This window comes from Eleutherodactylus coqui, chromosome 2 (assembly GCF_035609145.1).
Source record: "Eleutherodactylus coqui strain aEleCoq1 chromosome 2, aEleCoq1.hap1, whole genome shotgun sequence".
In the NCBI taxonomy this organism is placed as follows: Eukaryota; Metazoa; Chordata; class Amphibia; order Anura; family Eleutherodactylidae; genus Eleutherodactylus; species Eleutherodactylus coqui.
In genome coordinates this window covers 205,661,263-205,687,832 of record NC_089838.1, presented here as the reverse complement: position 1 = coordinate 205,687,832, position 26,570 = coordinate 205,661,263, and the positions used below count along the sequence as shown (strand labels likewise).

General features: G+C 42.6%; 1 protein-coding gene across 7 annotated transcripts in view; it reads right to left on the bottom strand.

The window, feature by feature from the left end:
* HERC1 (HECT and RLD domain containing E3 ubiquitin protein ligase family member 1) overlaps positions 1-26,570 on the bottom strand; it is a 138,312-nt gene that overhangs the window by 62,854 nt on the left and 48,888 nt on the right. For 6 of the 7 annotated variants that reach the window (XR_010790360.1, XM_066592289.1, XM_066592291.1 and 3 more), the window contains 8 exons: positions 24,948-25,272; positions 15,640-15,760; positions 14,501-14,549; positions 13,130-13,392; positions 12,432-12,650; positions 10,256-10,376; positions 8,375-8,612; positions 6,145-6,314 (listed from right to left, as the gene is read on the bottom strand). Coding sequence is in view for 6 of the 7 variants with exons in the window: in XM_066592289.1 (XP_066448386.1) it covers positions 6,145-6,314; positions 8,375-8,612; positions 10,256-10,376; positions 12,432-12,650; positions 13,130-13,392; positions 14,501-14,549; positions 15,640-15,760; positions 24,948-25,272 (1,506 nt within the window). In the remaining variant the exon portion in view is untranslated. The remainder of the gene's footprint in view (positions 1-6,144; positions 6,315-8,374; positions 8,613-10,255; positions 10,377-12,431; positions 12,651-13,129; positions 13,393-14,500; positions 14,550-15,639; positions 15,761-24,947; positions 25,273-26,570) is intronic. The other variant, XM_066592292.1, reaches the window with a different exon arrangement.

The window sequence follows — 26,570 nt, the reverse complement described above, 5'->3', positions numbered from 1 at the left end:
CACAAACAGTGCAGACACAGCACGTAAACTGGCAAGGTATGCCAGGGAGGAGGGGGGCAGAAAACAGGACTCCATAAGCCCTAAACAACAGAGGGGAGAGCGGGAGAGCCCACAGAGAAGCACACAAACGGAGGGAGCAGGAGGGGAGGAAGAAACTGCAGACACAGTACATGCAGAAAGTGACAAGGACAAGGAAAAACAAAATAGTCTACATGCTGTACAAGATCATGCTGGAAATGAGCAGGAAGTCATAAGTCAGGCAGACAACCCCAACTACAAAAATAAAGGTGCAAACAGTGTCAATCCAGACGAACACTACACAGAAGACAGCATGAATAATGCAAGCAGCCCAGGCATATGCACGCACAGCGCAAATCACGCAGACACCTCAGAAAGCACTATACGAGACACCTCCCAAAGTGCAGAAGATGCCGCCAAAAAAGATCAAAGGCAGGAGGACGAAAGGTGCGCCAGGGAGCCTACGTTGAAAGAAATATTCAGCGAAATCACTAAAGGCAACGCATCACTGAACAACCTTAATATGCAGATGGGGGCGATGCAAAGTAATGTAAACCTGCTACGGCAAGATATGAGGAAAATATCAGAGCGTCTGACAGAAACTGAACAACGTATAAGCGACGTAGAAGACGCAACACAGCCGATGCAGCGAGACGTGGAAAAAAACCTGCATGACATACAATATCTACAGAACAAGGTAGACGACCTAGAAAATAGGTCAAGAAGGAACAACGTGCGGATTGTGGGCCTCCCAGAAAAGACGGAAGGAAGAAACCCAGCAGAATTTTTTGAAACATGGCTGCCCGAACTGTTCGGAAGAAACACTCTAACTGCAATGTTTGCAGTCGAAAGAGCCCACCGCGTACCGACACGACCCCTCCCCCCGGGGGCTCCAGCCAGACCGATACTCATCAAAGTACTGCATTACAGAGACCGTGATACCATACTCCAAAAGGCCCGCGAAAAGGGTGAAATCCAATATAATGGCGTGAAAGTCTCCTTCTATCCAGATTTCTCCACGGAAATACAAAAGAAGCAAGCAACATTTGTAGAAATAAAAAGACGACTGCGAAACCTACAAGTGCCCTACGGGATGCTGTACCCGGCTAAACTGAGAGTGGCGGCGCTGGGCACGACACAATTCTTTGAAAACCCAAAAGATGCAGGTGCCTGGATAGATCAAAATGAAGAACAGATTCGGAGGGGAAGATCGCCGCGCAAGACACCATGAAGAGGCTGCACCTAAAGAAACGTTCATGCAAAGGGAACCGAAAATTTCTGAAAGGAGCTCCTGGGACGACAGGATGCATCGCGTAGAAGAATGGAGGACTGGTACCCCGATCCGATGAGACAACGGATCAGTGAGTTACATGTTGGGGGTGTCTGTTGTTTGGTCTCTCTCTCGCATATTAGGGGAATATTAGATAAGATACAGTTAAAAGGGATAAGGTTAAACGATAGAAAAATGATTCAGGGTGGGATAAGGGGAAGAAATGTCAACGTAAATGTACAAATGATAAATGTGTTGCAAATAACGAAAATATGTATAGTAAATGTGGATAAATGTCTGTACTGGGGGATGTGGGGGACCAAACCAAAATGTTACTGGAGAAGCCCTATGCGGAGAACAAACAGTAATACACATACACATATACGGGGCGACACGGGCGAGACACAAATACAGAGATGGGGACCCTCCCAGTGCGACTCACTCATAAAAACAAAAAGGGGTGGTAACGCCCAGAAAATAATAACCCTGCGGAAAACAAAAAACAAGGAAAATGGGTAGTAGGATAAGGGTCGTATCGTGGAACGTGAGAGGTATGAGTGACCAGACAAAACGATCAGCAGTACTGCAAGTCATCAAGGAACAAGGCCCGGCTATTATATGCTTGCAGGAAACACATTTATCAAAAGAAAATACGGACACGTTCAAAATAGGGGGGATGGGTCAGAGCTTCCACTCCACACACACGAGGTATTCCAGGGGGGTCAGCATAGTGGTACACAGAAATATACCGTTTAAATGTCTCTCACGAAAAATTGACCCAGAAGGCCACTTTATATGCCTACACTGCAGAATCTACAACTACACATGCATTATAGCTTCAGTATATATCCCGCCACCATATAATAACATGATAATGAGGCAAGTTATAGGATTCATAACAGATAAACCGGACATTCCAGTCCTTATCATAGGCGACTTTAATTCTGTCATTAACCCTGCACAGGACAGACTAAGGGCAGGAAACGCAAACGAAGAAAGGAACCTGACACCACTAGGTAAACTAATAAACGAGATATCATTGATAGACATATGGAGAACACGGCACCCCACAAACAAACAATACTCCTGCTACTCATCCACATACCAATGCTTATCTAGAATAGACCTAGCGGTAGGGAATATTCAGATATATAGAGATATAACCTCGATAGAATATCTACCAAGAGTTGTTTCTGACCACTCCATCCTACGTCTGGACATACAGCACAGTAACACTGTGAGTCATTCCCAAAAAAGATGGAATCTGAACTCGCACTGGCTAAACATATTAAACAAGGAAATAGTGAAAAAAACACTAGAGGAATACTTCATATTAAATAAGGATACCACAAGTATGACGATTTGCTGGGAGGCCATGAAGGCATATATGAGGGGGGTATACATACAGCAAATCACACAGGCAAAAAAAGGACATAGAGAAAGAGGGCAAAAAATACGAGACAAACTAAAAGAATCAGAAGAAAATTACATAAAAGAGAAAACTATAACAACACTCAACCTATGGAAACAAGCCCAAGAGGCCCTTAATAAATACGTCCTAGAAACGGCAGCCACTAAAAATGGGTTCAGGAAACAGACCTATTATGAGGAGGGAGAAAGAACGGGACATATGCTGGCAGTTATAGCCCGAGCACAAACTAGCCCCACATACATCATTGAACTAAAAGACGCACAAGGCGAGATAGTCAGGGACGCAACATCCATAAGAGAGATTGCACGGGAATTTTACTCCTCTCTGTATTCCTCGAAACTGGAAAAAACGGTAGAACAAATCGAGGAATACTTGGCGGATATAAGAACACATAAATTGACGGAGGAACAGAGAGAGTTTCTAGATGCACCAATAGACTTGGAGGAGATGCAAGAGGCAGTAAAAGATATGCAAAATAACAAGGCCCCAGGGGAGGATGGTTTCCCAATAGAATTTTACAAACAACATGCAGACACTTTATTACCACAACTCCTGGAGACATGGGCGGGGGCGGAAAAGGAAGGGGAACTGCCACAAACAATGCGAAAAGCAAAAATAATAATTCTGTTAAAACCAGAAAAGGACCCCCTGTTGATGGACTCGTATAGGCCGATATCGCTGTTAAATGCGGATGTCAAAATTATAGCAAAAGTTTTAGCCAAGCGGCTATCACAAGTGGCATCCACCTTGGTGCATCCAGACCAGAGTGGGTTTATACCAGCAAGATCAACGGCAACGAACATCCGTAGAGTATTTCTAAACCTACAAATACCCGTAGATAATACCGGAGACAGAATCATATGCTCACTGGACGCGGCCAAGGCGTTTGATAGCGTTGAGTGGCAATACCTGTGGAAGGTACTAGAAAAAATGGGCTGTGGCCCAATATTTGTGAGACGAGTAAAACTCCTATATGCTAGGGCGGAGGCGGATGTGTCCATCAACGGGGGGTCATCAGAAACATTCCCACTACATAGAGGGACAAGGCAGGGATGCCCACTATCGCCACTCCTGTTTGCACTTGCAATAGAGCCCCTAGCATGCAAAATTCGGTCACACCAGGAAATAGTGGGATTCATAAGAGGAAACATGGAGGAGAAAATCGCTTTGTATGCAGACGACATGTTATTATTTTTAGGGGACAGGGAAAAATCTTTAGAAACCACGATGCAAACAATAAAAGAATTTGGAGCCTTCTCAGGACTCGCTATCAATTGGACCAAATCCGAAATACTATCAATAGACACCCCAGACATGCAAGTTGCCAACAGAGAATTAACCCTGAAATGCACCCCAACAATTAAATATCTGGGAGTTAAAATTACGAAAGAGGTCAGTGAGTACGGGAAAATAAACCTGGAACCACTTATGGAAAAATGGAAACAAAAACTTCACATATGGAAAAAACTACCCATGACAATTATAGGAAGAGTGAATCTTATAAAAATGATATGGATGCCCCAATTGCTATATCTAATACACAACTCCCCACACTGGATAACACAAAAATTTTTCCACAAGGCCAAGGGACTGTTTAGAGAACTCATATGGGGAGGGAAGGCACCCAGGATAAAATTAGAACTACTATACAATTCAAAAGAAAAGGGAGGATTAGCCTTGCCCAATCCGTTCTCGTACTTCATGGCCTCCCAGCTGCAGCATCTCAGGGGATGGGAGACAGAAGAAACACACGACGCTAGTTTCAGAATCCTTAAAAATCTCTTTAACGGATCACATTTGTTTGAAACCCTGGAACGTGGAGCGTTTAAAAAAAACGGTCAAAGTGCCCCCACGCTATTATTGATACATAAAATATGGTGGAAGACCAGAAACATGCTTGATATAAAAAACTGCACACAACATACCCCCATATGGAATAACCCGCACCTGCCAGAAATCAACAAGCTAAAAGGATTCCAAGGGTGGAAAGACAGGGGAGTTAGGAGAATGGATCAGATACTGGAGGGGGGGGAACTAAAAACCTTCGAGCAGTTAAGGCAAAACCACGACATCCCCAATAGTGACTTTTACAAATATCTGCAACTTAGACACGCTATACAAGCGGAAAAAAACACGGCGGAAATAACAATGGCAATAAATATAGTAGCGGACATAATAGGAAAAGCCACCACCACAGCGGGGAAAATATCTGTACTATATTCCCATATACAGGACACGGTCAATGCACACAACCCGTTATCAACAAGAGCAAAATGGGAGGCAGACATAGGGCCCATTGAGGAGTCGCACTGGGAGGAAATCCTACAAATGACACCCAAGCTATCTCTGAGCGAATCACACAGAGTCTCACAAATATTTCTAATACACAGAGTGTACCGCACCCCGGCCTTCTTACACAATATAGGAATGAGAACCTCCCCGATATGTGCAAGGTGTAGAACCCACACGGCGGACCTAATCCACATGCTATGGCGATGTCCGAAATTGCACAGATATTGGATGGGAATAAGAAATGCAATTAACGCGGCATTTGGCATACGTATGGACTTTACACCATACGTGTGCATTCTGGGATACATACAGGATCTAACATTAGATGATTATGAAAAACTAGCGGTAGCCAGACTATTGTATATAGCCAGAAAAACAATAGCCCAGCGCTGGTTGGACGAAGAACCACCCACGCTGGGAGAATTCAAAAATAAGGTCAACCAAATTTTACCGTGGGAAAGGAGTATTTACACTAAGCGTAAGGCCAGTCAAAAATATCAGGACATATGGCTGAGATGGATACACGCCCAGAGCAGTAATGTTGGACCAAATACATAGGGAGTGGTGAGCCGTGTGGGGAGGCACCAGTAAACCGGGGATTTACTAAGACATAACAACGTATGTAATGGATATATATAAAGTTTATTGGGAAATGTAGAACAAATTACAGACTCGATATACAATAAAATAAAGTGGTAAGGAGTAATAGGGAAAAGTTAAGAAAGGAGGGATTGGAGAGAGAGAGACCGGGCAACGGGCAAAAGAAATATGACCCCCCCCTCGAATGCAACAAAAAATCTAACCCTGAATCAATAAAAGAAAACAGCAAGAAGATAAGCAACACGAAGACCAAAGAAGAAAACAAATATACGTTACAAGAACTGTTATTATTGTTTACGACACAACACTGTGTTCATTCAGAGACAGTTTACCCAAAGAACAGAACGTTGAGAGAGAGATCTTAGGGGGGATGGGGGAGGGAGGGGGGTGAGGGGAAGGGGGTGGGTGAGAGGGGGAGGGGGAGGGAGGGAAGGGAAACCAAAGATTTGTTAAAAAAAAATGTTTTAAAATATGCAAAAGGTGAAAAAGTTTAATAAAAAATACTTTAATTAAAAAAAAAAGTATCTGCTACCTCTGAAGTCCTTTCTTTCAATCTCTCCTAGAAGCTCAGATTTTTTCTCTTCCTCATTTTCACCAAAGGTAGGCATGACTCCAGCCTGAGAAAGAAGGTTCTTCAGCTGACTACACAGCAAGTCCAAAAGAGATTGCACCACTTTAGGGCTTAACTTATCAGCATAGGTCCTAGAAAAAAATACATATCAAAGTGTAACCTGGCATTCATGAGGACCACAATTGTTATTCACAAAACAAAAAAAAAAGAAAAACTTTAATACACCTTAGAAAATCGCCTCAAAAGAACTGCATGTCAAATATATTTTTACAGTAGCAAAACGCCATTAGCCATGCTAAAAAGTATATACATTATGGATTACATCACGCATATGTTAATACACATGAACTGGAGAATGTGGGTGCATGTTTCTACATTACTGGCAAGGAACAGATTGCTATGCTCCTTTATAACTGTGTTCACAGCACGTATTGGACAGTTTAGGGTATACTTGCTATATACACAGACCTTATGTAGTATCCCATTATTACTACACTCAAATTAGTATGGTTATGTAGCACCCAACATTTTGATACATGTGTATTTTAATCCATTTCTTTACCTACTACTATGGCTTACCATATTTTCCAACTGACACGCTAGGGATATTACCTTTGCATATATTTTTCACACTTTACCTTGGATGATGATCCGTGTGACATTTTTGTTCTAGCATTACTTGGCATCAAACATAATCATGTACTATCTTTGATGTACTTTTACACAATTGCACATTATGAACTTATTCTATTTTGTATGAAGTATATCTTTATATATTTTTTTACCGTCACTGTACCCTTTGTGGATGTAGTTCTATTTCTCACTTTTTAGCCTGATTAAAAGCCTTCATCCAAAACGCTGCTACTACTAATGATCGATCAGTGGTGTTGTGTGCGAAAACTATACACTAAAGGCTGATTTAGACACAACGAGAATCGCTCAAAATTCGCTCAAAAGAATCTTTTGAGCGATTCTTGTTCTGTCTAAATGCAGGGACATCGTGCAGTTTTCGCGCATGAGTTGTTGATAGCTGAATTCTAGCTTGCTAGAATTGAGTGATCGGCTGTTATCAGCGGAGCAGGCTGTTATCAGCGGAGCAGGCTGTTATCAGCCGGCTGTGCTGATAAGATTCCCTGTTCCTGTGTCCTCCTGTGAATTCACAGTGGGGCACAGGCTGTAAGTGCAGAAAACACTACAGCTGTTTGTTTACACAAAGCAACTGTAGTGTTCAGCAACAGATAGAGGTGGTATCCTGCTGCGCCTGCATAGTAGCTAATTAGCTACTATAAGGTATGCAAAGATGATCGCTCAAAACTGTCACTCAAACTGTCATTTGACAGATGATCACTCAAAAGTCGCCCAGTGTAAATGGGGTACCTGGGTACCAGCACCCAATAAGCCTACTTTATCTCGTGGGAGAGTGCTGATCTGAACTATTACTAGACTATTCACAGGATATGTTATAAATGTATTATCACAAGCTTCCTGTGTGAATTCAGCAGTAGTGTGCATGTGTGACCACAGCTCCATTCACAGAGGAAGCTTGGGGACTGCTGTGCTTATGTTCGCTGCGGTTCCCAGCAATTGAACCCCCAGTAATAATACATTTATAACCTATCCTGTGTATAGGTGATAATGCGTGTTTAATTATATAAACCACTAAGCAAGTGCATGGAAAATATTGCAGGTTTTATTGTTGTTAATAAGGTGTGTAGAAAAGCAGCTAGTAAAGTGGTATGTTTGTGTCGCCAAATAATATTTTATGCAACCAGGTAGTGTGTGCAGCAGTCCTTTGGCTGTCTAATTAGCTAAATCAGGAGCCAGCCAGGAGGGCTCTGTAAATAAGGTATATGCTGTTCAGACCCTGCTCTCCAGCCTGGAAGGACAGGAATAGTCAGCCTGTCGACACCTGAGCAAGTTCTGTTATGAACCATATTTGCGGCACTAGACTGCCTAGTTATTTTGAAATTGGATGTAAATTTGCTTTCCTGTAAAAAAAAAAAAAAAAAAAAAAGCTGAGGCCAGTGTTGAACTAAGCTTAGCCTCTCTATGTAATAACTCCTCTTGTCCCAACAATCTTACCCAGGAGATGGCTATCCTGTAAGTTAAAGTATCCCAAGTTTTTACAGAAATGGTAAATAAAATTTTGATATTAAAGCCAAATGTTAAGTTACAGCTTAAAAATACTCACCCTGTAGTAATTGCAAGGATTTGGAGTAGCCTAGTACTGGCTACTTTAAGTGCAGTGCTCAGCTGAGACACTCCAGACTTGGGGAGTAGCTGGAGAGGTTGTCCAAGCATAGTCTCCGTCCCACAGAGCTGTGACAGAACACTCAGCAGGCCAGTGGAAATTGCAAGAGACACATCCACAGGCTGATAACGGACACTAAGAGCAAAAACTGTCACCAATAGGAGGCGTTGCTGGGCTTCTAAAATGAGAAAAAAGAAAGGTATAAATATACTCTAGTTTCTATACAGCCAAAATTAACCCTAGATCACTAAACATATTTTCGAGTTAGTCTGTGAGACTAATATGCAATGACTGTGTAACAAAATTAAACTTCAATATTTTGATTATTGTATTTATTAGTGAAAAAGTAACATATGAAAGGACATTAAAATTACCTAAAAACCATCAAACTAAAACTTCTTTGCTTGCAATCATTGCAAACCGATACAGTGCGTTTACCACAAATGGCCTTGCTGCAGGAATGGCACGAGAACGTGGTCATCCTGTGCTTCTGGGATGGACAAAATGCACAAATTTTGTGTTTGTATGGCCGTGCTTGAGAAGTACTTGCCACGGCACTTTCAATTTTCCAAATATCTTTAATACTTGCTTTAATATCCCTCCTCAAAGCCACAGTTTTGAAACGTTCCCGCGACCACGGCTCGGTGGAGTATCTGTGAGACTAATGTTTAGTGATCTAGAGTTAAAGCAGCACTTCAGGATTTTTTTTTATTTGAGAAACCCATCACATTATCACTGATCTTTGCTATGACAAATCCAGCTCTGTAGCTTGTCCCCTCTATATGTGTATTGTGCACTTTTCTTCCGGCCTCCAGGTCACATGACCAACACTCCGACAACACTCAGGGACAGATTTATGTTAACTGTCAAAGAAAAGCTCTCGCTTGCCTGTAGCAACCAATTACAGAAAAGCTTTCAGGTCGTATTCTGCTCCTCAAAATAAAAGCTGCGCTGTGATTGGTTGCTACAGGAGACAGTTTTTCTTTATGACAGTTAACAAATCTGTCCCAGTAATTGCAGGACAGAATGTTGTCAGAGTGCTGGTCATGTGACCTGGAAGCTGGTTGAAAAGTGCAGAATACACAAGCGACAGACGATTCTTCATAGCAAAGATCAGAGATATTGTGATGAATTTTGTAAAAAAAAAAAAAAAAAAAGCTTCTTTAATAATTCGCAATGAATATTCACAATGACTACTGCCATATTACTATAATATAGAATCATTCAAGTAGTGCAACCGTTTTCCAGTTTTATGTACAGAAAGTTTTGTTTTATAATGAAAAATTATTTGATTTTCTAATATTTCTGCTTGAAATCATTAAATTGAACTTTTTACTTATTTTTTAATAATTTTATTTAAAACAAACAGAGACAAAAACCCACACACATTTATACTTTCTACAGTTGTAGCCAAATCTGGTCATCTGTAAAATTAAAAGTGGTTTTACCAAGTTATGAAGTTATTCATGATCAAGAGGACAGGCAATAACTAGGCTCGCAGGGCTACGACCGATGGGACCCACACCGATACTAAGAATAGATGCCCCCATATGAATGCAACAGAGGTCATTTATGTGTATGCAGCACTACAATTTCAATAAGGAGCATCAGAAATTGCTTTCTACAGGGTGGCAATGCTTGTGCGCACGCGCCCCCCCCCCACACACACACACACCCCCACAGCAGAAGAAAGGAAGCTATGGCACTCATTAGAATAAAAAAGTGCATTTATGAACTATCAGATTAAGATAAACAGTCTGGAAACATTTCATAACCACAGATAACAGCCCTTAAATACATAAGGACACCAAAAGAACTTACCCACATGGTGTTTATTTGTCTGCAGAGCCCGGTCCAATGTGGTAGAAAGCTGCTGATAGATTTTGTGCACAGCTTTCTGAATCTCAATCTGTATGCTTCTTTTTGAAGCCCGTATTCCATCCTGAAGAAAATAAAAAGCATTACACAAATGCATAACATGAAGAACATCTTTTTCAATCCTTGATAGGTTTGCTGTACATATGATTTATCTGGTCTATATTAGGTCAGATCTCTGCTTTGCACATATGCTGGGAAAAGCTCTTGCTGTACATGTTCCATTAACCCAACCAAGGTCAAAAAGAGTGCCCTTTTGACCTTCATCACGCCAAGACACTTAGGCTGCCTGTCCACAGGCGTTTCGGTACCAGACGGATCTCCGCCGGTCAGCCTGTCAGCTTATCTGACAGATAGTCTGACCACGGAGAATCGCAGTAAATTCGCATGCTGCGATTTGCAGGCCGCGAGCTGAAAATCACAATGATTCTCCGCTCGTGGACATGGGGGAAGCGCTCTCCATAGCAACGCTATGGAGATTTTTCACTGCGTTCCCAGCGGCCGGATTATTGCCACGGGGAACGCAATGAAAACCCACCTGTGGACAGGCAGCCTTAGCAGACTTTACTATAGTGTTTAGAAACAATAAAATGTATGCAACACTGTACACTTTTTAACATGACAGGCTAGGGGAAAACAGTTTCCTTTGTATGGCATTCAACACACACCTCCATCAAAAGGTATATGCTAAGAGCTTTTCCTGGCGTATGTGTAAAATAGAAGCCATAAACATGATGTGAACAGAGCCTTTTGGTATATGGGAGAAAACTGCAAGAAAATTGCTTTGCTAAGGCCCAATGTCCACGAGCAGGTTTGATTTGCGAAATCTGCGTAAGGCACCCACGCAGAAGATCCGCAAGTCAAGACGCCCAAAACATGGACTCCCTTAAATGAAATAAAGCATGCAGATTTCATTTGCAAACCTTTTGGTCCAGAAGAAAAAAAAACAAAAAAAAAAAAACACAGCATGCTCCATTTCAGTGCGGATCCCTCACAGACTGCTTCCATTATAGTCAATGGAAGCCATCCGATCCGTGGACTCCCGCATGCGGAATCTGAACCGCCCGTGGATATGAGGCCTTGGGTAATACACTATAGAAAAAATATATATATGCAAATTTACACAGTAAGGCCCCAATGTCTACAGACGGATTTTAAATTCTAAAATCCGCGCGCGTCTCTTGCGTGTGCGATTCACTCCTCTTGCCACCCATAGTGATGCATTAGCATCTGCAGGGCAATTTAAAACATGCGGTTATGATTCTTTTTTTTCCTTGCACGCGTGGGAAGAAATCGCAGCATGCTTCAACTCGTTTAGCCTGGACAATTTAGTTAACAGACAAGAGAATCCAGAGTAGGGTTGTCAACCTGATATTTCCATTTTTGTGGGCAAGTTATTTAAAAATAATGACCAAATCAAAAGTTTTAAAATGTGATTGTTCGCATCAAGAGAAACCACGTAATCTTGTGGATAGGAAACCTTTTAAAGGCTAACAAAAATACATAATAATGTGAGCTTCCAAACCTACGCAGGGTTCGTCTTCAGGCTTAAAATGTGGGTAAGCCTGAAGAAGAATCCTGCATAGGTTCGGGGGCTAGCATTATCATGTATTTTTGTTAGCCATTAAAAGGTTTCAGAACTACAAGATTACGTGGTTTCTCTTGATGGGAACAATCACATTTTACTCTACCGGCTAACACGGTACCAAACTTTTAAAAAAAATTTAAAAGGAACTGGTCACTAGATTTTCAGAGAGTAAACCAATGCCAAGACTTTATAATGCTTGGTAATTGCTTTCTTAAACATACCCATTAAAAAAATAGCAGTTTTACTATGTTAGATAGAAATTATAAAAACAACGCACGTCACTCTCTATTGGCCATCTGGGAGATGTTGGTGTAATGAAGAGTCACTGTGTCATAGTTATTAGTACACCCAATCTGCCTTAATTGAGGTTTGCTTGGCGTTTGATGTCAAAGCTAACTCTGCCAAGCAATACATCACTCAAGGAACAATGAGGGTGCTAACAGCCAGGACACCGTGAGTTTTCAAGTTGACTCTGGGCGAGTGGCATGCACTGTAAAAAGACTAGATTTGTGTAACTACAAAAACCTCTTTTACCTGGTAATGATGAAGGTGAACACTTTCTCCTTTTGTGCCTGTATGACCAATAGTACCTAGTCCAAAGCATCCGGCAAGAAACTGCAGCCTCACAGAGGTAAGAAGAGAGGAGGACTGAAAGGTACTGAGTGACTGACGGCTACCTAAAGTTTGGACATTTCCCTTCTCTTCCATTCCAGACAGAAGAACAAGAATCTGGTGCAAGGCCTCCAAGCGCAACTAAGAAGAAAGCAATAGGGGAGATTAATCATGTGAGACTTTAAGTCCAAGTACCGATCAATTATGGAACAATTTCATTAAAAAGTCGCACGTCACAAAAAAAGATGCAAATGCTTTCATAAATCTCCATTACTACTTCATGAGTTTTTCACAAAAGCCATTCTCGCATTACTTAAATTCTCCTTTGACAGTTTTTTCTACTGCCACAAGGTTGCATATACAAAGCTACATTTGAGAAACAAATTTCCATCTATACTCCTGAGACTTTCTACACCCAATAGCGCCTTTGTGCGTAGTGCATTCACCTGGTGCCCCATGCAAAGTGCAAGTCACAAAAATTAGTCGCTCATTTAGTAGATCTCCAAAAGTCTTCAGTATCAAACATTCCATGAGAAAATTTTTATATTATGGTAATATTTTGAGTAAACCTGCTGAAATACTTCTATAGAACGAGATCCATAGAAAACATACAGTAATACCTCAGCACGGAGTTGCTGCTGTTCCATTGCAATTATGCATGCCTGGGGAGAGCTGGACATTCCTTCTTCTGGCTCTTTAAACCCTGGGGAACTTCCTACATCTCCACTTACAAAGCTCAAAACATTGTCCGTTAGTGTATGCACACCAAGAGCTTTGCTATGTTCTGTCTCTGTATCAAAGCCACAAGATAAACCATACAACCAGTCCCGATTGTGCTTCAGCCGAGCCCAAGAATCATTGGCAGGATGTTCCGATGGGGACACTGCAGAAAAATCAAGATTAAAACTCAGGGAGGCCTGAAGATGCAGAGTTAATGGGTTTTGATGCTATCAAGTATAACGATACTGAGTATGTCTGTTCGTTTATAGCAAGTCCAGGTCCCAAAATCAAGCATACTACCATGGAAAATAATGGTAGCAAGAGCAGTTTAGAACTCCTTGGGGATTAAGTAAAATATTTGGCTTCTTTCAAGCCATTGTGTGTCAGCACCTGAATGCACATACTCATCATCCTTATACTACATGGTTTTATTTTTTGCTCCCTGCTCAGCACAGATGCTTTCAAAGCATGTGCTTATGAAGTGGATGATATAATGGAAGCTCCTTTTTTTTGCACGCCAAAGCACAGTGAGTTCATACAATGAATAAACCAAAACTTAAATGAAAGGCAATAGCTAGCTTGAAGGAAGCCAAATAGACGAGGATAAAAGAAGAACATGCCGTTAAGTACTTGCTTGGCGATCTTCTTTTTCCTGGGGCTCAACAGGCCAAGAGGGGACAAGTGGACTAAGGGCCCGGTATCAGCAGAGAAAACACCACGTTTTTATAAAGGAGACACAGAGAGGAGAGGGAAAGGAAGTCCAGCTTACCCCTGTTCATTTCTTATGTAATGAAAGAAATGTGGTTCATTTACTTCTGGCCTTACATTGCTGGTAATCTTGCTTCACCGATTGCAGAAGAGTATATCTTTTGTATTCAGTGAAGCTTAAATCAGGAAACTTCTATCAACTGATGTATACATTTGTCAATATATATGAAGTGTATGGAAAATAAGCTAAAACAGTCAATTCGGTGAATGTTTCCTTGCAAGATTACATTGTGAACTTCATCTCTGAAAATATCCACCTTTGCATACAGTCAGTCATGCTTATGCTGCATCAGCAGCTAATGTATTCTAATATCCATTCATCGGATAACACGAGGATGCAATTTTTTAAAAAGGTACAGAATGGAAAATTGTATATACTGGCCCAAGACATTTATCCAGTGTAAATGACAAATGCATTCATTCTATACTATATATGCCAATAAAAATGCAGCTAACGTAATATAGAAAACTAAGATTGTGCAACAGAGCCAAAAATGTCTCACCTCGTTTTCTATGGGATGCGAGGTCAGAGTCCGTGTTCTGTCTTCCACTCTGCAATAAAAGGTTTAAAAGAATTTGGGATATGGGTAAATTAAGCAATACAACTTTAAAAATTAATGGTTTATTAGTGACAGACCAAAACCCAAATGGAGCTGTAACCTCTGCTGAGGAATAGGCTAACTGCATGGTCCCTAGTATCTAGCCAGAGTTCTCTACGTGCAGCACTACAGTTTCTGGCACCGAATACACAGCGTCCTTCCAGTGTCACTACACAACTGCAACTTCCAATACACGTTGTGAAGCTACCAAGGCAGCTTTCCAGCAGGGAGAGAATGGGAGAAGAGACCTCCCCCACTCCCGCGCTATGTCTGGTCTATACACGGAAGAATGGCAGAAGAAGAGGTCTCAGAGGCACCACCTAGGGGTCTCCTAAAAACTGCTAGAGCGCAATCCCAGGGCCCAAGAAATGTAGGACCAGGAAAGAAGCCACACAGTATTCAGCAAGGGGGGAGAGGAGGTATCCAGCTCCTGGCTGGAGTCTCATGCTGCCAGATAAACCTATCCCCATACAGGGAGAGGTGCCCTGCAGTTCCACATTCCATCAAAACCTATCCCATGTGCTGGAAACAGGAACTGAGGCAGCAGTGGGTGTTCCTGCCTTTAAAAAGATCTAGGAGGAGGTCCTGTGTCACTCTAATGGGAGGTTGGCTCTCTTGATTGCTGTCATGGGTGTAAGGGAAAAGTCCATTTATTAGTTGCAAGTATACAATTGATGCAAGTAACTTTCTAGCGACAGTTTGAAGTGAACAATAACACATTGCATGCTGTGTATGTAGGCATGTCTGTATGCATGAAAAAAATAAATAAATAAAAAAATTTTTATATTTAGAGATGAGCGAACCAACTCGGCCACGCCTCTTTTTCGCCCGAGCACCATGATTCTTGAGTACTTCCGTACTCGGGCGAAAAGATTCGGGGGGCGTCGTGGGTGAGTGAGAGAGAGAGGGCTCCCCCCTGCTCCCCGAATCTTTTCACCCGAGTACAGAAGTACTCGAAAATCGCGGTGCTCGATCGAGTAATTACTCGAAATGAGTATATTCGCTCATCTCTATTTATAACAAACAAACAAACAAACACTTACCAAGGTATATCCCTCTTCATCAGATTCAGGTTGGGATAGATCAGATTCACTTCTAGATTTGATAAGTCTGTAGTTGGGATGTGAATGGACAGATCTCCTTTCTGCTGTTAAGCTTTCACTCCTTGAAATATAAGTGGAAGGAGACACACGTAAAGCCATGGTCAATTGAAACCTGCATTCTTGATCATTTATGGCCCCACAGCGGCTCATAACACGGCCATGCAAATCAGTTTCTGGCACTTCAGATTACACAAAAGTGGTCCTCTGCCGGCAAGAATGGTCATCATTAGAGATGAGCGAGCGTACTCGGAAAAGCACTACTCGCTCGAGTAATTTGCTTTATCCGAGTATCGCTGTGCTCGTCCCTGAAGATTCGGGTGCCGGCACGGAGCGGGGAGCTGCAGGGGAGAGCGGGGAGGAACAGAGGGGAGATCTTTCTCTCCCTCTCTCCCGCCCGCTCTCCCCTGCGACTCACCTGTCAGCCGCAGCGGCACCCGAATCTTCAGACCCGAGCACAGCGATACTCGGATAAAGCAAATTACTCGAGCGAGTAGTGCTTTTCTGAGTACGCTCGCTCATCTCTAGTCATCATACCAAACTGATAAAAATTATAATGATAATGTTATCTTTTTGTACTTTTCTAACTTTAATACTTTATTTTGATTATGGAGCTATTCATTATGTTTAGATATGTTAATGCCCCCAAATTATTAGTCACTTATAGTGCAATAGACACAAGACAACAGTATTGCGCAGCTTTTTTTTTCCAAACCTGTTCTTCTGTTATACTAATAAAAGTTTCCACAACTCTCTGTCCGTAATGAAGTCAACGCAGCTTTTTGTGTTTTATTTATATATCATGCCTATTATTTCTTCGTTAAATGTTAAGGGCTTGAACACATTCAAACACATTTTATAAAACATATACACCCCAAATGCTCTCATCCTAAATTCCCGCATGTTTTTTTTTTTTTTGCTTCAAACCCCGACAGGAAAAAAAAATGAAGTATTAAAGGGGTTGTCCCGAGGCAGCAAGTGGGTCTATACACTTCTGTATGGCCATATTAATGCACTTTGTAATGTACATTGTGCATTAATTATGAGCCATACAGAAGTTATAAAAAGTTTTATACTTACCTGCTCCGTTGCTGGCGTCCTCGTCTCCATGGTGCCGACTAATTTTCGCCCTCCGATGGCCAAATTAGCCGCGCTTGCGCAGTCCGGGTCTTCTTCTTTTCTGAATGGGGCTCCGTGTAGCTCCGTGTAGCTCCGCCCCGTCACGTGCCGATTCCAGCCAATCAGGAGGCTGGAATCGGCAATGGACCGCACAGAAGCCCTGCGGTCCATGAAGACAGAGGATCCCGGCGGCCATCTTCAGCAGGTGAGTATGAAGACGCCGGACCGCCGGGATTCAGGTAAGCGCTGTGCGGGTGGTTTTTTTAACCCCTGCATCGGGGTTGTCTCGTGCCGAACGGGGGGGGGGGGTTTAAAAAAAAAAAACCCCCCGTTTCGGCGCGGGACAACCCCTTTAATTGCAATCAGTGATTCAGTATCAATTTCTCAGCAGGACTTATACGTAAATCCTTTAGGTAGTTTTATAATAATTTGTCTGAGATTATTTATGTCTCTTTCACTTAAAGGGGTTGTCCCGCGAAAGCAAGTGGGGTTAAGCACTTCTGTATGGCCATATTAATGCACTTTGTAATATACATTGTGCATTAAATATGAGCCATACAGAAGTTATACACTTACCCCCTCCGGTGCTGGCGTCCCCGTCTCCATGGCACCGACCAAAGCCTTCTTCTGCCTGGATTAGACGCGCAGAAGACCTGTGCGGTGCGAGCACGCCGGAGTGGCCCCATTCAACAGAACAGAAGAGCAGACTGCGCAAGCGCGTCTAATCGAGGGAGGAGAAGGCTTCGGTCGCCGCCATGGAGACAAGGACGCCAACGCCGGGGGGGGGGGGTAAGTGTATAACTTCTGTATGGCCAATATTTAATGCACGATGTATATTACAAAGTGCATTAATATGGCCATACAGAAGTGCTTAACCCCACTTGCTTTCGCGGGACAACCCCTTTAAGTGAATTTCTCATCTAAGCAGCAAGCTAAAACATTTTCACGTTTTGAAAGGAACAGCTAAGATACAAAAGAGCACTTTGAATTGGAGGCGACTTCAATTCAGTTATAGATCCAACTCTGGATTCCACTTCTGCATCTAGATTAATTTTCCCTATTAGTCCCACTTTTGAAGAGAGGGAATTTTTTCTCTTGGATGCCAGAGGATTGATGGAGGTTATATGAACCAATATTGGAACCATCACCTGGTTGGATCATTTCCCAGTGTCATCATCAGTAAACAAGAAGTTTTTCTATTCTCCCTCCTGCCCTTGGAGACTTAAAGGGGTGGTCTCGCGAAAGCAAGTGGGTCTATACACTTCTGTATGGCCATATTAATGCACTTTGTAATATACATCGTGCATTAAATATGAGCCATACAGAAGTTATTCACTTACCTGCTCCGTTGCTAGCGTCCCCGTTGCCATGGTTCCGTCTAACTTCGGTGTCTTCTTGCTTTTTTAGACGCGCTTGCGCAGATGCATCTTCTCCCTTCGGCTGGTCTTGGAAGCATCGGAGTTTTGGCTCCGCCCCCTTTTAGCGTCATCGCGTAGCTCCGCCCCCGTCATGTGCCGATTCCAGCCAATCAGGAGGCTGGAACCGGCACACGTCATGGGGCGGAGCTACGCGATGATGCGTACAAGGGGGCGGAGCCAAAATGCCGATGCTGCCGAGCGGAGCCGAAGGGAGAAGAAGGGAGAAGACGGATCTGCGCAAGCGCGTCTAAAAAGGCAAGAAGACACCGAAATTAGACGGAACCATGGCGACGGGGACGCTAGCAACGGAGCAGGTAAGTGAATAACTTCTGTATGGCTCATATTTAATGCACGATGTATATTACAAAGTGCATTAATATGGCCATACAGAAGTGTATAGACCCACTTGCTTTCGCGAGACCACCCCTTTAATGAACATATTCTTTGCCACCCAAAAGCCAAATTTAACTTGAAAACAGAATTAAAAAGGTTTCTTACCATTAACTCAGTTTCTAGCATCTTCTCAGTGTGGTATGCCCATAAAGCCTATATTAAAGGTTTATTTAGAAAATACTGTTCTAGGGCTAAAAAAGTGAGCGGAAAAATCAACTTCCCTAACCTCTCAAATTAATACCATTGACTACCTAAATAAAGCTTATCCCACACCACAAAGAACAAAAGAGATATTTAGGTTGCTGGCCAAGCTTAAGAGTCTTTGGGCGGCAAACCATTGGGTCTTCAAAAAGTGAATATGCAATTTTTAGCACATGATAACCGTACTGGGGCACTATTGGCAAAACAACTTAAGTGTGTTTAATCTAAGGAAAGCATTAGATATCTTTATACTCTGGCGAGCATACAATTACTTGTTCCCAAGAAATTGCTAATGCATTTACCTCATATTACTTATCTTTTTATAATCTAAGAGAAAATACAAATATGCATCAGCCCCAACTTAAAGAAATGTCACATTTTCTCCAGGACATTAATCTTCTGTGCTCTGATCTCTGATCTCTAGGTCTGAAGTTCTACAAGCCATTAAAACCTCTAAAGTCTCTGGGCCCAGAAGTCGTCTCTAATGGTCATTATAACTAATACTCCTCCCTTCTGGCCCCCTATCTGGTGATGGTGTTTAATGACACAATGAACAAGGGGTTTCCTTTCCCTCAGGAATGTTAGAGGCCCTTATTGTCACTTTACCCAAACCTGCCAAAGAAACTACTTCCCCAGCTAATTTTCATCCCATTACCCTATTGAATACTATTGTAAAAATTCATGCCAAGATCCTCAGCATCCGACTCTACTACTCTCCCAACATTGATTGCTGCAGATCAACTAGGTTTTGTCTGACAAAGTCACGCTCCTGATGGAACCCGCCAGTTCCTGAATCTCATGTAGACCGCTGAACTTGGGTATATGCCTTCTTTATTCCTAGCCTTAGATGCAGAAAAGGCATTTGATCGGATTTACTAGGGTTATTCAGAGGCAACCTTAGGGAAGTTTGCATTAAATCTGCAATCCTGTCGTTTTTTCATCTGGGTGAATTTCTCCTCCATTTACAATTTCAAATGTTGCTCGAAAGGGCTGCCCTACTTTGTCCCTTATTTTTGCCCTTATGGAACTTCTGGCTGAACAGATTAAAACAAATATCAAAAGGAATTAAAATTAGGATATCAGAAACACAAAATAGGACTATATGCAGATGTTATTTTAGCTGTAAGAGAACTTCTTCTCTTCCTATTTTTAATCCTTACTCTTAAAGGGGTTGTCCCGAGGCAGCAAGTGGGTCTATACACTTCTGCATGGCCATAATAATGCACTTTGTAATGTACATTGTGCATTAATTATGAGCCATACAGAAGTTATAAAAAGTTTTATACTTACCTGCTCCGTTGCTGGCGTCCTCGTCTCCATGGTGCCGACTAATTTTCGCCCTCCGATGGCCAAATTAGCCGCGCTTGCGCAGTCCGGGTCTTCTCCTCTTCTCTATGGGGCTCCGTGTAGCTCCGCCCCGTCACGTGCCGATTCCAGCCAATCAGGAGGCTGGAATCGGCAATGGACCGCACAGAAGCCCTGCGGTCCATGAAGACAGAGGATCCCGGCGGCCATCTTCAGCAGGTGAGTATGAAGACGCCGGACCGCCGGGATTCAGGTAAGCGCTGTGCGGGTGGTTTTTTTAACCCCTGCATCGGGGTTGTCTCGCGCCGAACGGGGGGGGGGGTTAAAAAAAAAAAAACCCGTTTCGGCGCGGGACATCTCCTTTAACCCCTTAACGACCAGCCCATAGTGTTTTTACGTCCTGCCCAAGCGGGCTTTATTCTCTGAGGACGTAAAAACACGCCTCCTACAGAGAATAAAGCCCCGTGGGCTCTGGACGTGACAGTTCCATGCTGTCGGTGCCCACAGGTAGCCGACAGCATGGAGCTGTCATCCTGGGCTGCGGGCAGTCCCCCCCGGCATTGCGATCAGCGCTATTCATTGGATCGCAAAAAAGTAAATAAAAGTGCTTGAAAAGTTAAAGATTCAGCTGCCCTGTTGGATCGGATCCATCAGGGCAGCTGAAAGTACTTACCCAGGTTCCCCGATGTCTGCCGCGCAGAAAGGGTCCTCCGGGACCCGCCGCGGCTCTTCTGCGCATGCGCGCCAGACGAATGACGTCACGCGCATGCACAGAAGAATGGGAACCTCGGGGAGTTTAAAATTTCCTGGTTACCGGCTCCTGAAGGTACATTGGGCGCGTGCACAGAGGGGCTCAGGACCCGGCAAATTTAAAATCCCTCTGCTCCTGACTGCCATGTGTAGCCAAGAGCAGAGGGATGTCCCTGCAAAGATGATCACTGTTAGCCAATGGATAGCAGTGATCATTTAAAGTAAAAAAAAGTGTAAAAAAGTAAAAAAAAAAAAGTTTAAAAAGTAAAAAAAAAAAAAAAAAAGTTTAAAACGCTTACATTTCATCTCCCCTCACGGATATGATCCGTGAGGGAGGATGAAATTACGCACCTAAGGCCCCTGGATTTATCCAAGGACCTTACCACAGCTTCTGCGCACGTGACCGTCGCCAAAGCCGCAGACGCATGCGCAAAAGCCGTGGATTGCCAGGATAACTTAAAATCTCCCTGCTCTTGGCTACAAAACTTAGCCGAGAGCCTGGAGATTTCACGGGGGGCCGCGGTGAGCGATTCCTGATCACGTGTTCGCCGTTATCCAATGGATAATGGCGATCACGTAAAAGTTAAAAAAAAAAAAAAAAAAGGTAGTTTCATCTCCCCTCACCGATGCGATCAGTGAGAGGAGATGAAACTTTTTACCGGAGGCCTCCGTATTTGCACCCCGGCGCGATCTTCCTCCGTGAACTTTCCCGGATTCTGCACATGCGACCGACGGCAAAACACCGGACACATGCGCAGGAGTCGGGGAGCCCAGGAAACTTAAAATCTCCTTGCTCCCAGCGACCAATGGTCGCCGAGAGACTGGAGCAGTGACGGGTGGCCTCGTTGAGCGGTCCCCGGTCACGTGATAAAAAGGTAGCGATCTAACATAGGTCGGTCTCACATGACCGGATACGAATAACGGATTCCGCATGCGTTTGATTAGCGGTAATACGTAGACCAATCGCATTGGATTACACAATTCCGCTCACATTAGTGGGTTAGAATTGTGTAATCCACTCGCAGAAAAGAGAACGCAGCAGGTTCTATTTTACCGTGGATATCCGCAACATAGAGCCCATTGTGCTCCATGGTCGTGGATATACGTGCAGCCCATACGCAACTACGTTGTATACGGGCTGCGGGTACCCGCGTCATCGCTAAGCGACGGTGCGGAAAATACAAACAAAAAAAAAAAGTACTGCGCATGACCGCCTGTGTGAGTAGGCAGTTATGCGCAGTACATTACGCAGCCGTACGCAGGGTCACAGCCGGGCTCACAGCTGGGATCCGCTGTGGGCCTCCGCAAGCAGATTCTGCCTACGGCTGCGTGAGCCCGGCGTTATTCAGACCGCTACCTGTAATACGTATTTTACAAGAAGCCCCGGGAACGCTCGCCTTCATGCAGTTCCAGGAGCAGCTTGTTGAGCGCCTTCTCTGTGAGACCACTGCACTGCAGCAAGATTACAAAGCCTCACAGAGGGCCACTTTTTACACCCCATCCCCGCCGCTGAGGTCACGAAATACCCCCCAAAAAGCATGAGAGGAGGGGGGATACCCGGTTTTCTTGCCCCATGTGCCCAACCCAACCAGCCTCCGTAATTACCCCCGTCTTCGGACATAAAAGTGATAATATAAACCGCGTTTTATCTAATATTTGGGGAATGCCAAAAAATGGGGATGGCGGGGGTGGGTTATTTTTAGGAAGTCAATTTTTTTCCCGTGTAAGTGGGCAATGGGGCCTTGAATTTATTTAGTTGTACCCTGAAATCCAGCGGGCATTCCCTCCATTATGGGCCTAGCCATGTGTCCTGTAAGTAGTTTAGGGCCACAATGGGTATGTTTCTGAACATGGGACAAACGGGGGTGTCCATTTTAGGGTGAAAGTCTTCATTCTTATGTGTGCTGTACAAAAAAAACCAGTTTTTAAATTGACAAAATTACCAAAAAAATGAAAATCGTCATTTTTTCCTTCTGCTTTGCTTAGATTCAGTCAAATACTGTGGGGTCAAAATATGCAGTACACCCCTAGATGAATTCGTTAAGGGGTCTAGTTTTCAAAATGGGGTCATTTGTGGGGGTTCTTTTTTTTCGTTTTGGCCGCTCAATGTCTCTACAAGTGGGCAAGGGGGCCTGGAATTTATTCAGTTGTACCCTGAAATCCAACGGGTGCTCCTTCCATTATAGGCCTAGCCATGTTTCCTTTAAGAAGATTAGGGCCACAATGGGTATATTTCTGAACACGGGACAAACAGGGGTACCCATTTTGGGGTGAACGTCTTCATTCCTATGTACACTGTACAAAAAAAACCTGTTTTTAAATTGACACAATTGCCAAAAAAATGAAAATCATAATTTTTTCCTTCTGCTTGGCTTAGATTCATTCAAAAACTGTGAAGTCAAAAAAGTCATCGTACCCCTAGATAAATTCGTTAAGGGGTCTACTTTTCAAAATGGGTCACTTGTGGGGGTTCTCCATCATTTTGGTCACTCAATGGCTCTACAAGTGTGCAATAGGGCCTAAATCTCCTTCAAGCAAAATTTCTGTTCTGAAAGCCATCAGTTGCTCCTTTCATTTTGGGCCCCATTGTGCATACAGACATAACACTAGGGCCACAATGGGTATGTTTCTGAGCACAGGACAAACAGGGGTACCCATTTTGGGGTGCAAGTCTTCATTCATATATGTGCTGTACAAAAAAAACTGCTTTTAAAATGACAGAATTACCAAAAAAATTAAAATCGTAATTTTTTCCTTCGGCTTGGCTTAGATTCATTCAAAAACTGTGAAGTCAAAAAAGTCATCGTACCCCTAGATAAATTCATTAAGGGGTCTACTTTTCAAAATGGGGTCACATGTGGGGGTTCTCCATCGTTTTGGTCACTCAATGGCTCTACAAGTGTGCAATAGGGCCTAAATCTCCTTCAAGCAAAATTTCTGTTCCGAAAGCCACCGGTTGCTCCTTTCATTTTGGGCCCCATTGTGCATACAGACGTAATACTTGGGCCACAATGGGTAGGTTTCTGAGCATGGGACAAACAGGGGTATCCATTCTGGGGTGTAAATCCTCATTTTCATGTGTGCTATAGAAAAAAGTCCTGTCTTTAAAATGACATATTTGCAAAAATATGAAATTTTAGTTTTTCTCTTCTAAATTGCATTGACTCCTGAAAAAAAACTGTGGGGTTAAAATACTCATGACACCCCTCAGTGAATACGTTAAGGGGTGTAGTTTTTAAAATGGGGTCATTTGTGGAGGTATCTATCATTTTGACTCCTATGAGCCTTTCCAATCTTGGCTTGATGTAGGAAAACAAAGTGTTCCTCAAAATGCTGAAAAGTAATGTTAAATTTGTACGTCTCCTAAATGGTTAAAAAAACACGAAAGTTTTTCCAATGTGCGCCCAAAATAAAGTAAATGGATGGAAATATTTATCTTAGCAAAAATTTCTATATTATGTTTGCACATATCTGAGATATTGCAGTTGGAAATGTGAAAAAAATGACGATTTTTTCCAATTTTTTCCAATTTTGGCGCTTTTAATAAATAAACACAAATTCTATCGGTCTTTTTTTCCCGCCTAAATGAAGTACAACATGTGGCGAAAAAACAATGTCAGAATCGCTTGGATATGCAAAACCTTTCTGGTGTTTTTCCATGTTAAAGTGACACATGTCAGATTTGCAAAATTTGGCCTGGTCATTAAGGCGCAAACAGGCTTGGTCACTAAGGGGTTAAAATAATTCTATAAGTAGACTCTTTAACACCTGTTGTTCCCATATTGTGATAGGTCTACCGAGTCCTTGTTTTAGACTAGGGCTATTACTTCAAGTTTGTTTTGTTAATATTTCAAAATAATTTCAATAAAGATTTTTTTAAGTAATTAGCAGAACGTGAATAAGGAATAATAAACCTGCTACACAACCGTAACACTCCTACACACAGTTCATTCACAGTTACTTAGAATTTGCTGAACTTTATAAATTTTTTTTACTCTTGCCACTTATGATTAAAAATTGACAGAATTCTAATTAAACACTACAGTTCACATTCCAAACTGCTACCTTGTCATAGCTGCTGTAGCTTCATGAGTGGCCACTGATGAGACTTGCTGCTGTCCATCCTCTGTTGGTGTGTCCAGCTGATCAATTACAGGGCTGACTCCAAGTAGAAGGAGGGCACATCGGTGGATGACGGAATTACAAGCGGCAGTGTACAGGTCCTGACCTTCTGCAAGGTGGCCACTGTCTCTTCTCCCCTGCACCAACTGCTGCTGTGGCTCCTCCTCTCTAGCACCTGGGCAAGTGGTCCCAGTGGAGACAATACTCATTCTGTCCCGTTCACGGCTGCGTGCCACTTCGCGGGCTGATAGGAAACATTGAAATATTTCTGTAAGGTGCAACACAAGAGAGACAGGAGGGGAGCTTAGGACAGGAGAGCAGTAACATCATTGACATGGAGTGATATCAGTATCACAAGGGGCATGTCAAGATACACAGTACTGTACTGTATGGATAAATAAGGTGGCATAGTTAGTTTAACTCCTGTCAAAACCTAGCTCCCCTAGATTGAAAGAAAAAACAAAAAACAAGATAAGAAGGGCATAGGCCCTCGAATATATACAATTAAGTTTATTTTTCAGTCTTGTGTATTTCCTTTAACTTATGTTAGGAGTTACATGCAAATATTGTTAAAGACACAATATTATGAAAAACACAGGCATGAATAAGCATGGACTCTGTAAAATACAGTACACTGTATCAAATAAACCTCATACCTCATTTTTATAAAAGTGCAAATGGGGGGAGGGGGGGGGGAATGAAAACTTACAAAATGTTCATACAGATTATCTTCACATGCAAATGTTCAGTTACAGTGGTGCAATATAGCAGCACTGTAATGGAACACCACGGGTGCAACAAACAAACACAAGAGCAACAGGTGGTGGAAAATATTTCTCTTAAAATGATCTTTTTAGTTTGACAAATGTTTGCCATGAGTAAAGACCCCACAGAGAGAGTAGGAAATGAGCAGTTGATTTCTCATTTCGACACCATGAACTTTAGATGCAAACCCCCAAAATATTATGTTTTAACCTACACAGAAGAGTACTGGACATTATTTTTTTTGTATTAACATGTATACCGGTTATATGATGGTCCTAGCTTTAAATTATTCCGACAATTACAAAAAGAATTTGGGCTTCTACAGTTGCAACATGCAGCACAATCAAACTTGCACAGCTGCGCTGTGGAATAAGTTGGCACCATAGAAACAAAGATCATTATTATATAACAGTGTTGCCGATTCTAAAATGATGCAAAAAGAGTTAATGTTATGTCCATCTTCACCATTTCACCTCGTTAGCCCAGTTATGCCTTAACATCTATCAATGAAAGAACAAGTTGCCTCCAATAGTGAATTATTGTCGAACGATGGTTTCCCAAATGACACCTTTATTAGACTTACAAAACATGTATTAAAAAAAATCATGAAATGCTTCGAGGTTTGTGGCCTCTTGCTCAATTCAAGTTTCACAGAGGTGGATTCCTCCAAAGCTTGGCCTCTACCAGTCATACAACTTATGTTACAAGTTCTATGATAAATTGTTCCAATAAAATATAAAATAAAAACCATGTAGGTACTGCATATAGATTTTAAATCATAGCATCCCATCATTACCTGCA